The sequence below is a fragment of the Myotis myotis genome, unplaced genomic scaffold, assembly GCF_014108235.1.
Source record: "Myotis myotis isolate mMyoMyo1 unplaced genomic scaffold, mMyoMyo1.p scaffold_m19_p_19, whole genome shotgun sequence".
Lineage (NCBI taxonomy): Eukaryota > Metazoa > Chordata > Mammalia > Chiroptera > Vespertilionidae > Myotis > Myotis myotis.
Window position 1 is genome coordinate 27,320,184 of NW_023416323.1, and position 17,067 is coordinate 27,337,250.

The 17,067-nt window shown below is 40.1% G+C and overlaps 1 protein-coding gene across 1 annotated transcript in view; it reads right to left on the bottom strand.

The window, feature by feature from the left end:
- The window catches only part of PKD1L3 (polycystin 1 like 3, transient receptor potential channel interacting), a 63,588-nt gene extending 46,808 nt beyond the window's left edge, over window positions 1–16,780 (bottom strand). Inside the window, 6 exon segments of the mRNA XM_036346494.1 lie at window positions 1,067–1,198; window positions 3,330–3,578; window positions 5,652–5,701; window positions 10,801–10,905; window positions 15,430–15,549; window positions 16,489–16,780. Coding sequence (XP_036202387.1) covers window positions 1,067–1,198; window positions 3,330–3,578; window positions 5,652–5,701; window positions 10,801–10,905; window positions 15,430–15,549; window positions 16,489–16,780 — 948 coding nt within the window.
- Between the last annotated feature and the right edge of the window lie 287 nt (window positions 16,781–17,067).

Consider the following 17,067-nt stretch of genomic DNA (forward strand, 5'->3'; position numbering starts at 1 on the left):
AACAAACCAACAAACTTTTTGTACGCATCAAAAATGTTTGGAAGGTTATGCACAGCAAATCAAGATTAATCTAATAATAGTGATTACATCTAGAGAGTGCTTTTTATTTAATATGCTTTTGTTGTAATTTTCTCAAATAAACCAATACAGATCGCATTTATGTACTTATTGCAATATTTGAAAATACAGAAAATGGAAAAAAGAAAATTAAAATCCTCACTAATCCTACCACCTTAATCTATGTGTAGGGAGTAGAAGGAGGCATGAATAATTATGAGGAAGTAACACTGGCAAATGTGGTTGCAACAAAGGCAGATATCACGGAGGCACGGACTTTTGATGCCTGTTTCAAGGCTGCTCTATGCTATGGCAAGGCATGGACCTGTCTTTGTCTCCTGTGATTTCTCCTGACACATAGATCAGAAAAGCAGTGATGTGGTAAATGGGAATGTCACTACTGATCCAGTTTTTTAACAATCTTCAGATTTTTTTTATAAGAGAAAGTTTATTTAGAAAGTCACAGAGGTGGAAAGAATGGGCTATAGAAGTAATGGGCTCAAGAAACAAGTTACAGATGCAAAAGAAGGGACCTTGAAGCTTAAGGGTCAAGGAAAATCCACCTGGAGGGGGTGGCAGGGGATGGGGGGAAGGCTTGGGCATGCTCCATAGAGAGAGCTGCCTTAACATATAGTTTTTAAATGTATTGATTTTAGAGAGAGAGGGAGAGAGAGAAAAACGGTGACTTGCTGTTTCCTTTATCTATATATTTATTATTGCTTGTTTCTTGTATGTGCCCTGACCGGGGATCAAACCTACAACCTTGGGGTATTGGGACGACACTCTAACCAACTGAGCTACCCAGCGAGGGCACAACCTTCAGATTTAAAGGTACAAATACACTTGCTAATATTTCCATTGAGTCTCCACAAAGTATTTCATAATGTTAGTCTGTACAGGGTACAATTTCCAGATTATACATTTTCTATTTTATTATACGTTTTCTCCTTTCCTGTTTTTCACTTTCCCCTTCCTCACATCTGTTCCCTCCCAATCAGCCTCTGCTTACCTGCACTGACTCGGACAGTCCTGGGATCATGGCTGTCAGTCTCTGGAGCACCTCACAAGCTTTCTGCAGTTGGCTGTGAGGTTGCAAACCATGCATCGCTTTGCTGAAGTTCCATGCCCTTTCATCTGTGACCTATTGGGAACAAAGGATTTTGTAAAAATTATTTGCATATAATTACTGCACTTTAGTAGTTTGAGACATTGCTTTAATGAGAGCTGGCCTTTGGTGACATTACAAGCTCTATGAATCACAGGCTTTCCATCACACTTATTGCCTTCAGAGGCTTTTCTGCAAATAGAATTTTCACCTCTTCACACAGAAAATGATAACAGGTCATACAATGATTGCTCAAAGGACAAGTGAGTCTGACAATAAGATCTGCAAGAGTAAGCTTAAGGCTATGGCCATGATCACAAGCGTGAGAAACCTGGAATTCAAGACAACAAAACCTGTCTATTCAGAAGTGTGTTTATCCCCTCAGGTTTCCCACGGTAATTCCCTCAACCCAAGAGTTCCTGTTCAAGAGGGAAGTCCTTGACATACCACACGGCAGGAGCTGGGAGGCAGGAAACCTGAGAAAACAAACAAGCTCAGGACACTAAGCATGGTCCCAAAACTTAAGAGGCTACTTGTTTTGAACTGGAAGTCCAACCCTGAGACAATCTGTTTACACCAACTACATGGTCCGAATTCTAGAGAACAACCTACTTACAGCTTAACTCAATCAGTATTCAATAAGTCCTTATTAAATGCCTACTGTGTACTGCTAGGCTCAAGGACTGGAGCAGTTCACGTCAGTTAAGACCCCATCCTCACAGGCCATGCAATTGAATAGGGTTATTCCTGATTCACAGGGGAATAGTGGGTTGGGTCAGTTACAGAGAGATCTCAGAACTGAGGTCCACCCAATTTTGGTTTTACGCTGTGGGACTGAGCTGTTAATAAGGAGTGAAGGTAAGGGAGACACAGATGCCTCCCGGCTGCACGTCTGCCTGCTGGTCAGGCTGTACTCAGCGTCATTCCAGCGGCAGCCTTAGAACGCCTAACCTGGGCTGAACCTGGCAGATCTCACCACTTACTTAGCTTTTCTTTAATGTCTCTCAATCAAGCCTTATCATGGTTTCCTGAACTGACTCAGAAAAACTAGAAGTTTTGTACATCTTTGGTTAGATTTATTCCTAGGTACCTGTTATTATATCTTTTTAAAAAAATCTAACTGATAGTTGCTGATATGCAATAATATAATTAACTTTAGTATATACTGATCTGATATTCAGTAACATCTCTAAATTCTCTTGACAGTTCTAATAATTTGTCTGTAGACTCTTTGGATATTCGAGCTTTCAAATTTCTATTTAAGGCAAGCAAACACTCTTTGTTTAAGCTGCTGCAGATCACTTTTCCCCTCAGCAGAACACATGCTGACTGAGACAACAGTGAACATCTAGTTTCCATTACCACTGACAGCAGATCCAGAGAAAACAGGACTCCTTTCTAACAGGAAAATGTTAGATGGCTTATAGGCAGGGCTTGTGTTTTAAAAAAACCCAAATAATAGGGAGGAGCAGGATGCCTTCAGTCAGCACTGTTAAAGCAGCTTTGCCTTTTCCCCAGTTTGTCCGGAAGGGGAACAAAGGTGAAGGGGAGGTGAGAGGGTGAGGTGGAGAAGGTGTCGAAGGGTTTGCTGCTGCTAAGACAGTGGGGCAGGCCAACAAGGGTTCCTCCCCAGCCGAAGCACTGATACAACAGCATTACCTAATACGACCGTAAATACTGAAATAGGCGTAAGACCCAATGTGGGATATTTCCATGGACTTGCTTTGGCTTTTGCTTTTAATCGGGACACATGCCTGTCTGTCAGGCATTCCCAGGAATATTCTGCTCAGGGGTAAAGGGGGAACGAGGCTCCTTCCTAGCATTACTGTTCCCGAAACGACACCAAAATAGAAGGAAAGATTAAAAGTGCTGTTTCCAGCCCAGCCTGTGTGGCTAAGTGGCTGAGCATCGACCTATGAGCCAGGAGGTCAGGGCTTGATTCCTGGTCAGGGCACATGCCCGGGTTTCAGGTTCGATCCTGTGGTGGATGTGCAAGAGGCAGCTGATCAATGACTCTCTTTTTCATCATTGATGTTTCTATCTCTCCCTCCCTCTCCCTTCCTCTCTGAAATCAATAAAAAAAAAAAATATATATATATATATTTTTAAAAGTGCTATTTCCATGTAATGAACATACACAGTAGTGACTTCCATGTTCCTCACTCACCTGATTGGATGCGCTCTGAGATGATGCTTGGGGATGAGTGGTGGAGACGTCTGGATGTGAGTCCTCTTTGGGGCTTGAAGTTATTCCCACCAGAGCGTTTCCGGCCTGTGTTACAGACGCAGGCCTGGGGAGCTCTGCCGTCACAGGGAGTGGCTGGCTGGTAGGCACAGGGGTGACTGACAGTCCCTGCTGTGTGACTGCGGGGAGGACTGAAGGAAACGGGCTGGCAGAATGGCACAGGGTCTTGGACTAAAAGATAAAAATATATAAAAGGAAAAGGCTAAATCTGATTTTAGCCAAATAATGAAAATTAAAGCGGTGTCTCCAAAATTGCTTTGGAACTCCCAGGGCCCTGAGATATTAATAAATATTTCTCTCAAAAAGACCCTGTGCTCAAGCAGTTTGGAGGAAGTGGCGTGTGATATTACCCTCTCTGAGATGCACAGTTTCCCGTGTGTACTAATTGTCAAGCATTCAGTAACTTATACTGAAGCAGCTACCATGTGCTAAGCACGGGGAAGTGAGGGTACAGCAATGAACAGAGTGAGCCAAGTTCTTGCCCTCCCTGAGTGTCCACGTTGGTGGTGGAGACAGAGAGACAAATTATATCGCGTGGTCACTAACGCATGTCAGATGTCAAGGAAGGCATTTTGGCTGAGAATTAGAGAGAAAGTTCTGTCAGTTCTGGAGAAGGGTATTTAAGAAGTGGAAAAGCCCCGAGGCCACAGCCTGCTGTTTGTTTGGGGAAGAACAAAAAGGCTGGATGAGCAGAAATGGTAGGAGGGGAGCTAAAAAAGATCCAGGGGGTGGAGGGGAGTGAGGGAAGGGGGTTGGAGAGCAGGTCCTATGTCGGGAAATTGAAAAGTGTGTGAATTTACTTTGAATGAGATGGGAAGACATGGGGGGTGAGGGGGCTTTGATGAGCAGTCGCTGGATCTGACTTCTGTTGTGAAGGCTCCTCTCACTGCTATGCTGAGAATTGACAGAAAGAGGCCGAGGACAGAAGCAAGGAGTTCAGTAGGAGAAAGATGCAGTGTTCAGACGGGAGCTGATGGTGGCTGAGCCTGGGGTGATAGTGGTGAAGAGAATGGGAAGTGGTTAGGTTTGGAGCATATAAAAGCCTCTATGCAATAGCCCAGCAGTTCTCAACCTGTGGGCCACAACCCCTTTGGGGGTCGAACGACCCTTTCACAGGGGTCGCCTAAGACCATCGGAAAACACATATATAATTACATATTGTTTTTGTGATTAATCACTAGGCTTTAATTATGTTCAATTTGTAACAATGAAAATACATCTTGCATATCAGATATTTACATTACGATTCATAACAGTAGCAACATTACAGTTATGAAGTAGCAACGAAAATAATTTTATGGTTGGGGGTCACCACAACATGAGGAACTGTATTAAAGGGTTGTGGCATTAGGAAGGTTGAGAACCACTGCCCTAGCCGGTTTGGTTCAGTGGATAGAGTGTCGGCCTGCAGACTGAAGGGTGGGTCAAGGGCACATGCTTCCTTGGCAGGCTTGCTTTCCAGTTGGGGGAGGGGAGGCGTGCAGGAGGTAACCAATGAATGTGTCTCTCTCACATTGATGTTTCTCTCTCCCTCTCTCTCTCTGTCTCTTCCCCCTCCGTTCCACTCTCTCTGGAAAGCAATGGAGAAAATATCCTCACAAAACAAAAAGGCCCTGAGAAGTCTTACAGTAAAACAAATTCCGCCTGGCAATATTTTAAGCAATATTGGCTGTTTTTCTGCAGAACATCCCTTGAGAAATACCGACTTAAGGGATTTTTATTTCATCCCCCTTCCTTTTTATACTTATAACACCTTTTTTTTTTTATAGTGGACCAAATAAATGTAAATCTATATTTAGCCATCTACTGAGAGGTTTCTATGTAGGATACAAAGGCAAGAAAGCTAAGAAATTTCTTGAAGGTGAAATTTTGTAGATTATGCAGAGTTTCTACTTTTCACTCAATTTCTTTATTTTTCCTTTTTAAAATAAAAAAAAAATTATTGCATTGTATATATTTTTGTAAGATGCCACAAGTTCTTTTTGGAATGAAGCAGGGAATAAAGAAACCTCCAACAAAAGAAAATAATACCAGCATGAAAGCCAAAAGATAGGCTTTAAAATAGTCTTTAATAAATAATCCATTAAACCCGACTCTTTCCTGCACTTACGTACTTTCCTTTCCTTATCAGAAAACTATAATTCAGAGCACTCTGTGAGACAAAGTAGAGCTCTGGCAGGACCCACCAGGACTGGTAAAGAGAACATGATTCCAAGACGTGTGCTATGAAGGTTAAGTACTTACAGGATTAGCAAGAGCAGGTTGGTGACATTTGTTTGAATGATGAGTGGCTCCTGTAGAAAAAAGAAAGTAGGTTAGGCCTGGCCCACGTGGCTTAACCTCTGAACCAGGAGGTCACTGTTTGATTCCTGATTCCTGGTCAGGGCACATGCCCAGGTTGTAGGCTCAATTCTCAGTAGGGGATGTGCAGGAGGTAGCCAGTCAATGATTCTCTCTCATTATTGATGTTTCTATCTGTCCCGCTCCCTTCCTCTCTGAAATCAATAAAAATATATCCTCCTTCCTATATAATAAAAGGCTAATATGCAAATCAACCAAATAGCAGAACAAACGGTTGCTATGATGCACAGTGACCACCAGGGGGCAGACGCTCAATGCAGGAGCTGCCCCCTGGTGATCAGTGCGCTCCCATACGGGGAGCACCACTCAGCCAGAAGCCAGGCTCACGGCTGGTAAGTGCAGTGGTGGTGGCGGGAGCCTCGCCCTCCTCCACGTCAGTCGGACATCCCCCAAGGGCTCCTGGACTGTGAGAGGGCACAGGTCAAGTTGAGGGACTTCCCCCCTCCAGTGCACAAATTTTGTGCACCGGGCTTTAAATATAAATATAAATATAAATATAAATATAAATATAAATATAAATATAAATATAAATATAAATATATATGAAAATATGTTAAGTTCAAGTAAAAGCCTAGGATATAAATATTTTTTCCTATTTTATTTGTTATTCTTGGCTAAAAATGTAAATCACATAGGAGACCAGAGGCTCATTTTCTGCTGTTGATGAAGCTGTACAGCTAGAATTCCGAAGCTAAAGCATGACAAATCACTACCGTCTCATCCTGTTGCTTACTCTTCAAAGATCCTCCGTGTAAAAATAAATATTAAATAAAACCAACCATAAAGGTGCCAGTATATAAACATCACTGCAGAAATATCTGTCTCAAACTTTTACAAAAATGTATTCTTAAGAGAAGCCGTATATTTATATAAATATATCCTATATAATAAAAGGGTAATATGCAAATTGACCCTAAAGGCTGAATGATGTGCTATGATGTGCACTAACCACCAGGGGGAGCAGGCCTAAGCCATCAGTTGGACATCCCCTGAGGGCTCCCGGACTGCGAGAGGGTGCAGGTTGGGCTGAGGGACTGCCCCCCCACCAGTGCACAAATTTTTGTGCACCGGGCCTCTAGTTTATTAATAAATCAGAGCATATTTCTGATAGACTTTTTACCAGATCACCATATTGCTTTCATTCTCTTTCCACACTTTCCAGTAAGGAAACCATGCTCTAAGGCAATATTAGTGGGTTAACATGCCTATTTGCTATTAACTTTGGTTGACTTCTTTCAAGGCATGAGTTTTAAAATATAGCTGGCTACAGGCAGCCTACTTGGCCTTCTTTACCTTTTCTTGTGACATTCCCTCGATTGTTCATAGGACTGACATGTATATTTGGCAGCAGAATCACTGTGGCTCCGACTGCTGGCCTCCCAGAATTCTGAGATGTTCTTCTGATCAGATGTTATGTTTTTCCATCCGGGCAAACAGGATGGAGGGTGGGAGAAAGAAACTGGACTCAAAAGCCTCAAGCAAATGACTTAACCTCTTAATATCTTCATCTGGGGGATGGGTGTAAGAGTCTCTGACAATGTGAAAATTAAAGCAATAGAGGTAGAGCGGAGAAAAATATCACCTCAGATCAGGGCCATCAGCTTGCTGGGAATAGGGAACTCATCCTGTACGTCAACTGTGGATGTGGAAAGGGGTTATGATCACTAGATAAGCCAACAGGCTGCCGACCTAAGGGTGACCCAATTTCTTGGTCTCCTGACAAACATTGTGTTTGGACAGATCCTGCCTTCAAAGGTAAGGAAAAAATCAAACCAAAAGAGAGCCTATGACTAGCATAGAACCTGGGGACTGAATCCAGGGGACTCAGAGGGAAGCATAACTCTGAAAATTATCAACAGCAAAAAAATTTATTTAACCAAATCCTTAGAAAGCTATGTAACATCCTTAATAGAAACAGGAAGTCTTAAAGATAAATCAGCTGAAGCTAAAATGCACAAGAATGAGATAGATTAAAAGTGAAATAAATGAGCTGAGCCCAGCCAGCGTGGCTCAGTGGTTGAGCATCAACCTATGAACCAGGAGGTCACATCGATTCCTGGTCAGAGCACATGCCCGGGTTGTGGGCTCGATCCCCACAGTGGGGCGTGCAGGAGGCAGCTGATCAATGATTCTCTCTCATCATTGATGTTCCTCTCTCTCTCTCCCTGTCCTTTCCTCTCTGAAATCAATAAAAAATATATTTGAAAATGAGAATGGCAGAAAAGATATGGAGGATATATAGCTACGATCCAATGTTTTAACTTGTGAACTCTTCTAAAATATGGCTCATTGGTGTTAAGGTAATGAAGTTAGACCCAAGATACAGTCAGTCATGCTAAGCCCCACTACAGCAAACCAAAACTTAAGTTTCTGTGTTTGGCTCTCGCAGAAGAGGCAGGCCAACGTCAACCAATCAGTGCTTGACTGTTCAGCACAAATTACATAGTCTGACTTCAAGGCTTCCCTTTGCTCCAAATAAGGAAAGTAACCCTGCTCACTTAAGTCTATAAAAATCTCTTGCCGTGTTCAGCTGTTCAGAGCTCTCTATCTGCTACATTGGCTACTGCCCAATTTATAAATTACTGAATTAAAGTCTACTAGATCAGTAACTTGTCTGGGGAGAATTTCCTTTTAACATTGGGAAGGGCCAAGAAAGACCCCTTTTGACTATTCACAAGTTCCCCAAATATTTCCACCAGTTGATCTTTCTTGAAAAAACAATTGTAGAAATGAGACAAAATTAAGAACTCAAGAAAAGTAAAGTCACAAAACCAGTGAAATAGAAATAAGTGCTAAATTATTACTAGAAATCTGGTTTTTATAAAAGTTTAAAAAATGTATTCTTAAGAGAAGTAGTATAATATAAAAATAGCAATTTAGCCCTAGCCAGTTTGGCTCAGTCGATAGAGCGTCGGCCTGCGGACTGAAGGGACCCGGGTTCGATTCCGGTCAAGGGCATGTACCTTGGTTGCAGGTTCCTTGGTTGGGATGTTTGCAGGAGGCAACCAATCAATGTGTGTCTCTCTCACATCGATGTTTCTCTCTGTCTCTACCTCTCCCTTCCATTCTCTCTAAAAATCAATGGAAAAATATACTTGGGCGAGGATTAACAACAACAACAACAACAAAACACACAAAAAAACGCACACACACACACACACACAAACAATTTAATATAACAATAACCTGAATAAAACTCACAGAATGTACTAACAAGATCTAGGGCAGTGATGGCGAACCTATGACACGCGTGTCAGAGGTGACACGCGAACTCATTTTTTTGGTTGATTTTTCTTTGTTAAATGGCATTTAAATATATAAAATAAATATCAAAAATATAAGTCTTTGTTTTACTATGGTTGCAAATATCAAAAAATTTCTATATGTGACACGGCACCAGAGTTAAGTTAGGGTTTTTCAAAATGCTGACACGCCGAGCTCAAAAGGTTCGCCATCACTGATCTAGGGAGTGAGGGTGGGGAGGAGAAAACTAATATAAACTATATTCCTTTAACCAGATGAGGGGATTTCAAGAGACTTTCATTCCTGGGTTTGACAATTAGAAAAATGTAGGTATAAGAATGTGTTTTTGTAAAGAACTTTTTAGAGGGAAACAATTAAAACCAAAATATTGAAGAAAAAAATTTCCACAAAAGACAGAAGAGAGTTGCAAGGGAGCATCAGAACCAGAAAGGATCTCTATTATTAAAATAAATTTAAATGTGGTATAAAAATATTCTCAGGGTTAGTAAAATAATTAGATGCCTTTATATGAAACTTAATAGGAATATGCTTAAAGCAAAGTAACACAAAAATTTGTAAAGGACCATATCTATATAAATATAAGGCAACCTCCCAAATAGGGCAATCCCTCAATGAGACTGTTAAAAAGTTACTTCTGGGCAAACTTGACTATATAAAAACTTGAAGGATGTAGGTGGAACATCAAATGTCTATTTATTTCATTTTATAAAGGCATATTTAAAAATCATGTTATATAAATGTATATATGTTAATTTATAAAAATTGCTTCATGAAACTCATATTTCATGTCATAAGTTTATTCAGATTTTTCAAATGCATCTTCATCATCATTGCTTTAATTATAATCTGAAGAACTTTGGGAATTATTTAAGTTTTCCAAAATATATCATCTTTACTTCTATTTAATGCTATCACTAAACACTTAGGCCCAACTCAAAAGTACCCACTTACAAAGCATTCAGAAAAGTTGATTTTTACATTGTCCTTTAAATATATATTCATGTTTCTACCATAATAACACTTTCTAAATTGTTCTTTTAAGGGATACTTAAAGGGCTTGTTGACAAGGACATCTAACACTTGAAGTTGTGAGGTCATACCCCTAAAATCATCACTAGATCCACTTTACATTAGTCTCTTTTTTCACCCATTCTATCAGGAGATCTCTATAATAATTCAACATTGATACTGATTGAGGTCATTTCAGGCTAATGCATCTTCCCTAAAGAGTATTTGTTTTTCAAAATTAAAAAATAATGAGAGAGAACACTGCAACTTGACTTTGCAAGGACTTCTAGAAGTCTCTCTCTTTTTAAAAAAATATTTTTATTGATTTTAGAAAGGGAGAGGGAGAGATAGAAACATCAATAATGAGATAGAATCACTGATTGGCTGCCTCCTGCACACCCCCTACTGGGGATCAAGCCTGAAACCCAGGCATGTTCCCTGACCAGGAATTGAACCGTGACTTCCTGGCTCATAGGTCGACATTCAACCACTGAGTTACACAGGCTGGGCTAGAAGCCTCTCTTTTTTGATGGAACATTTGTAGAAAAAAACTGTCTTTCACTTGGGTATATGTAAAAAAAGACGGGCAAAGGAATATCAAGAAAATAAGAATTTATAAATGAAAGCAAAGATTGCAATATTGAGATGAGAGAAAAGAGAGTGTCATGGATATTTACTGGGTACCTGTGATGACGACACATTTCAGTATGAATTGTTTTGTGCATCCTTTAAGGCAGTCACTGATTTCACTTCCCATTACCTGAGGCCATTTTGTTTCTTGGTATTGCGACTTCTCTTTTTGTCTTTTTGGGTCTCCGATGTGAATGAGAATTATTTCCATTTCTTTCATAACTTGTATCTTGGTCTGAAAAGACATCTATTTGGAGTTAATTTATAGGATACAACTCTAACTGTAGGTCTACAAAATAACTATTACAAGCACATATGTGATAATCAAGAAAACACAAATTAAAGATCAGAATCTATTTTTTTTAAAAAGAGTAATAACGTAAGACTTCTGAGGCAGCTCTTTTGCTCTGGAGCACAGACATAACCTTATATGATCTAACACCTCAAAATTAGGCCCACTGACTGGTCAACACTTGTAGGAGAGAATTAAGTTCATTTTAAGAATTTACATTCTAAGCATAATATTCTCTTTTGTGGTCTTTAATTCCTATTGGTAGAGATAAAAGAGTTGAGAAGGTGGACAATAATATTCTTTATTTTAAAATATATTTTTATTGATTTCAGAGAGGAAGGGAGAGATCGAAACATCAATGATGAGAGAAAATCATCGATTGGCTGCCTCCCGCACGCCCCCTATTGGGGACTAAGCCCACAACCCGGGCATGTGCCCCTGACTTGAATCGAACCTGGAACCCTTCAGTCATAGGCTGACGCTCTATCCACTGAGCCAAACCAGCTAGGGCGGCAATAATATTCTTGAACGTGCCTTGCGTGCATTTGGTGTTTCTCCTCATGCTGTTGAACATGGCTAGACAAAATCATACCACTTCACTGACTGCATCTCAGCTTAAATTCAGGGTCATGAGCCCCAGGCAATGATACTGTATTCCCCCTGTCTAGTCCCACTTCCACTCTCCGAGATAACCCTTTCCCACTTTGTCCTCTACTCAAATCTCCAACAACTAGGAGTCTCCCTGATCCTCATTCTCAGGTCAAGTCATAACTTTGCTTTCTGCCTCAAGGGGAAAATGGAAACAATTAAGAGTCCTTTCCACAGACTCCTACCACCAAATCTGCCCCCCACAAGCATCCGTCCCCACAGATACCGCCTTCTCTCTCGTTACTACCAACCTTCCGCGCTCCTACACAAAGTGAACCCCTCTAGTTGCACACTGTTTGGGTCAAGAGCATTGTCCTAGCAGACTTTTTTTCCTGTCTTAAAAAACCCGCCAATTTTCATTCCCTCAGGAATTATGTATAGCTTCAGTTCATTCCTGCTCTTGAGCAAAATTCCCTTAAAATTATCTGAACTTGTACACCTACTTCCTCTCCTGCCCTTACTCCCGTCTTAGCCCCTGACAAATACTAATTTGTTCTCCATTCCTATAATTTTGTCATTTCATTTCAAGAATATTAAATAAATGAAATCATGTAGTATGTAACCTTTTGGAATTGGCTTTTTTTCACTCAGCATAATTCCCTGGTGATTAGTTCATGTTGTTCATGTTGTTGTATGCATCAATAGTTTGTTTTTCTTTATTGCTGAATAGTATTTCGTAGTATGGATGTACCCCAGCTGCTTAACCAACCACCTGTTGAAGGGCACCCGGGCTGTTTCCAGTTTGGAGCTATTACAAATAAAGGTGCTTTAAGTGTTCATATACATGGTTAGCTCATAGAGCTTGAGCAGTTTCAAGTTCTATTTTTTTAAAAATAAAATTACTTAATAGGTGGTGTCAAGTAGTCCCTCAGGAGTCACACAGTATCTGTCTCTCTCTTTCTGATGTTAGCAGTCATTCATGATTATTTCCTAGATCCATTTTTTTTTTCACTAGGAGTTGTGGGAACTTGTGTTTAATGTTTTATTACAAACTACTGAATTTATAAATATCAAAACATCACACATTGACTGCTGGAACAAGAACAAAGTCAAAGCCAAGTCATTTAGTAGTAGCAGCAAATATGCAATTCGAGGATAATGATCAACTGATGACTCTCCTAAAGCAGGGAGTGTTTCAAAGGATGGGCAAGACTGTGACCATATCCCAAATGGCAGAGTGCTACAGATATTTTCAGATGTCGCCAAGACAGAACTACATTTATTAATGGTTGTCATGTCACCCTACGATAATTAGTTTGAGGTACTGTGGTTGTGCTATTATTTTACTTTACCAATAGCATGGAAGTAGTTTAAAGTTTTCACAACCAGTCTGAAAACTTGGTACACTCAGCTGAATATCAATTCTATTACAACACATACCACTTTTAACACAAATCACCACTTCTCATTCTGACACTGAAAATAAAAATCTCTTAGGAATGAATAATTTTATATGTAAGTTTAAGTGCCTTTAAAAATATTTTTATTGATTTCAGAGAGAGGAAGGGAGAAGATATAGATATAGATAGAAACATCAATGATGAGAGAGAATCATTCATCGGCTGCCCCCCACTGGGGATCGAGCCCACAACCTGGGCATGTGCCCTTGACTGGAATCGAACCCGGAACCTCTCAGTCCGCAGGCCGACACTCTACCCATTGAGCCAAACCAGCCAGGGCTTAAGTGCCTTTTTTTTTTGGTTAAAAAAAGAGAGATCCTGAGTTCAACTATTCAGTGTGCAAACGTCAATCTGTAACCTCAGTAACACTGTACGATAATACAAAGTATTAGACTTCTCTCTTGAATGTTAAGGAACAAATTTGCAAATACTTCTCTCACCCACATGTTGTTTTGCAAGAGGCATTTCTTAAATTCATAATAAAAAATGTATACACACCGTGACAACACTAGTTATTTCAAAATACCTCTAACGCAATTACATGGTGAAATACTTTAGTTTAAAGGTAACTAGCAATATTGGATTTCCAAAGTGTTTTCACCTTAGACATGAGTGTGAAGCTATCTAGAAGCAGAAAATAAACTTTGAACAAAAAATAGAAATTGCCCAATAATATGAACAGTAATAATGACAATATTATGCTAGGCATTGTTCTAATGCTCCACTTGCATTATCTTAATTCTGATAACAGTCCTTTGGAGGGAACTGGGCTGCACAGCGGCTAAGTTGCTTGCCCAGGTGTCACAAGTGGAAAGTCAGAAAAACAAGATCTGAGCTCAGGACTCTGACCCATGATCATGACTCCTGAGCCCTCGCTCTTAGCTGCAGTAACGGACTTCCTCTCATTGTGGGAATGTAGGCTCAGAATTTGCAGAACTGGCTTAGATGAATTGAATAGAATTCTTTTTTTGTCTAAGATTATCTTCTGCACAGCTTTCTACACTCCATAGAGTAATCTCTTGCAAGTGGATGAATGATAATATCAGAAAAGACATTTTCACTCCAAAACCAAGAGTAGCTGAGAATGTCTAAAAACTCAACTCTTGGAGAGTGAAAGATGGGTAGAATATCATCATCATTTAGGCTAATTAGGAGTTGCTTTTCCAGTCCTGGAGATGATGAAAAACAGTTCACAACTGTAAGACGGCCAATACTAGGGATGCAGTTTGTCAGAATGAAACACATAACCAGTAGACTTGTGCAGAGTTTAGGCTCACAACCTTGGCCTCAATAACACTAGCACATTATACTGTAAAACAGGACAAAAATCTCACAAAGAGCTTGAAAGGGTAAGAAGGAGAGAGTTGAAGCTAGAAATCCATTACGTTAAAATACTGGGTCCTCTCAATACCCAGTATTTGAGGAATACTGTAATAGATAAATACATCTTGTAATAAAGAAATACTGCAATGTACTGTGTTTAATGAAGTACCTATACGTGCTTTGTATTTTCGAAAGAATATATTTGTGATTTTTTAAAAAAGTGAAACGAGGATGGAGGCGGGCTAGAAAGGGTCAATGGGGGGAAAGGGGACATATGCAATACTTTCAACAATAAAGATTTAATTTTAAAAAAGTGAAACAAATTTTTACCTTGACAAGCCGGGACATCATAAAGTCTCTGACAGTTCACTGAGCTAAGAATAATGCTTTATGTAACCACACACCTTAATTCTCACCTACTTCTGAGAAAAGAAACCTCTAACTGATTAAAATCTCCTCACCCCTCATCTTCTCATTTTCCTTCACCATATTCTCTTTTCCTCCTTTGGTTCCTATTCTACCCTCTAAAGCCCAAATACTGAATGGATTAGGGGTTCACATGTGGAAAATGGGGCTTACCAATTCTACAAGTATACTTTCTCTCTCACTCTGCCCAAGTCCAGCCATTAAGGGAACATCAAGGCACAGCTCTTTTCTACTATGAGAGTAGGATGGGTAAGGAAGTCACTCCAAATGAACAGTTTCTCACCCTAGCCAAAACCATGAAAATCAAGACCCTTATATCCCTCCTAAGGCCTATCACTCAGGGACTTGCTAACTAATGCTCTCACAAACTCTCCTTATTTAGAATCAGTTTCTTCTAGTAAAGTTAGGTCTTTGGCCCAGCTGGTGTGGCTCAGTGGTTGAGCGTTGACCTATGAGCAAGGAGGTCACGGTTCAATTCCCGGTCAGGGCACATGCCCTGGTTGTGGGCGTGATCCCCAGTAGGGGGTATGCAGGAAGCAACTGATCAATGATTCTCTCTCATCACTGATGTTTCTATCTCTCTCTCCCTTCCTCTCTGAAATCAATAAAAGTCCATTTAAAAAATAATAATAAAGGTAGGTCTTTGGCAGCAGGTAGCTTCATCACTTACCAGCCTGGCAAATGAAATAATGCCCCAGGGAGCACAAGTCTACTTTTGATGAGACCCGGTTGGACTTTCTGGACACGTAAGTGCAGCTGGTAGGCTTGGTGGCTCGGGCGGCTGTGACATCTGCAGAAGGAAGACCAGACCCAGATGAGCTTCATATTCAAAGGTCAAACATTTAAAAAAAAACTTTTACTGAATTTATTGGGATGACATTGGTTAACAAAAAGTCAAACATTTAAAAAAATAAATATAGCCTTGGTGTAATAAATATAGCAATGGTGTGACCTGGTTGCTGGTTCAATTCCCAGTAAGGGCACTTACCTAGGTTATGAGTTCAATCCCTTAGGGAGGCAACTGATCCATGCTTTTCTCTCTCTCTCTCTCTCTCTCTCTCTCTCTCTCTCTCTCTCTCTCTCTCTCCTCTTTCTAAAATCAGTAAAAGCATATCCTCTAGTGAGGATTAGAAGAAAAAAAATATATATATGAAAACCAAATTTTGCTACCTTTCAATAGATGAAAAGTTAGGTTCCCTCACCACATATATTATAGATTATTTTTTCATATTATGTCTTTGTCATAAAGCTAGGCATTAATTTATTTAGACTTTAATGAAGATACTTAGGACACAAATGCCTTGGAGTTTTCTCTAAGACCCCAAGATTATGGTACATAATTTTGAAAATATCTATCTAAGAAAGACAACAGGTGAACAATTTCTCTCCTAGTTTCTGCATTAGAGAACTTGGAGCCAAGAATGATGAAGAGATATTTACAAAATGACCATAAAAGGTTTCCCACTTCAGAATCTTGCACAGTATTTTCAGTGAACTATTAGGTAAGTTAACTTTTGATAGGCTCTGAGAAAATCCCATCATCTTTGCTACACAGACAAATCAAAGGCTGCAGCAGAAGAGTAGAAATATTGCAGAGGAATGATGGTAATGAGTAAAATGACTGATTTTTCTGTATACAAAAGCAGAAAGACTTAAATGTTTTCTTTCTCCTGTTCCTGAATAAAAGTAAGGAAGTTTCCCTCATAAATATCAAACCTCAGAGCCTTACTTGGGTTGTTTTCTTGATCTTTCCCCAGCAGCATTACATTTTGCCCAACCCACCACTTCTTTCCTTCTTCCAGAAAGTCCCAGATGAGATCTTGAACCTTCTGGTTCCAAGTGTAAGCAAGGTGTCCTCCCAGGGCACGGCAGTAATTTTCTGCTTCCGTAAAGCTGCAGTGAAACCTGTGAAGCTGATAACAGTAACTTTTACCGCGGTGCTCTGGGCTGCTCAGCTCGCTTCCTAGAATGAAGCTTGTGCTGAGGTACAACCACAGGCAGGCTCTTCTCTTGAATAACATTTTCTCTGTGAATTGTGAGCACAAAAAGTGTGGAGGCTCAGACGCTGCCTTGGCCCTTTATATTCTTGGTGAGTTTGTCTTGTTCATTTCTATTATTCTCTTAGGAACTGGGAATAATTAGTCAAGGAGAAAAAAGGTTTTGTTTTGTTTTAGGGACCAGGTGGAGTTCCTATAAGCTGAAAACAAACAGAGTAAGAAAGCAATGGGCCTTTATAGCTGGGGCACTACCATCTGTGTTTACACAACTGGATATGCCTTCAGCTTTAGAATAGATCTTTATTTGCTCA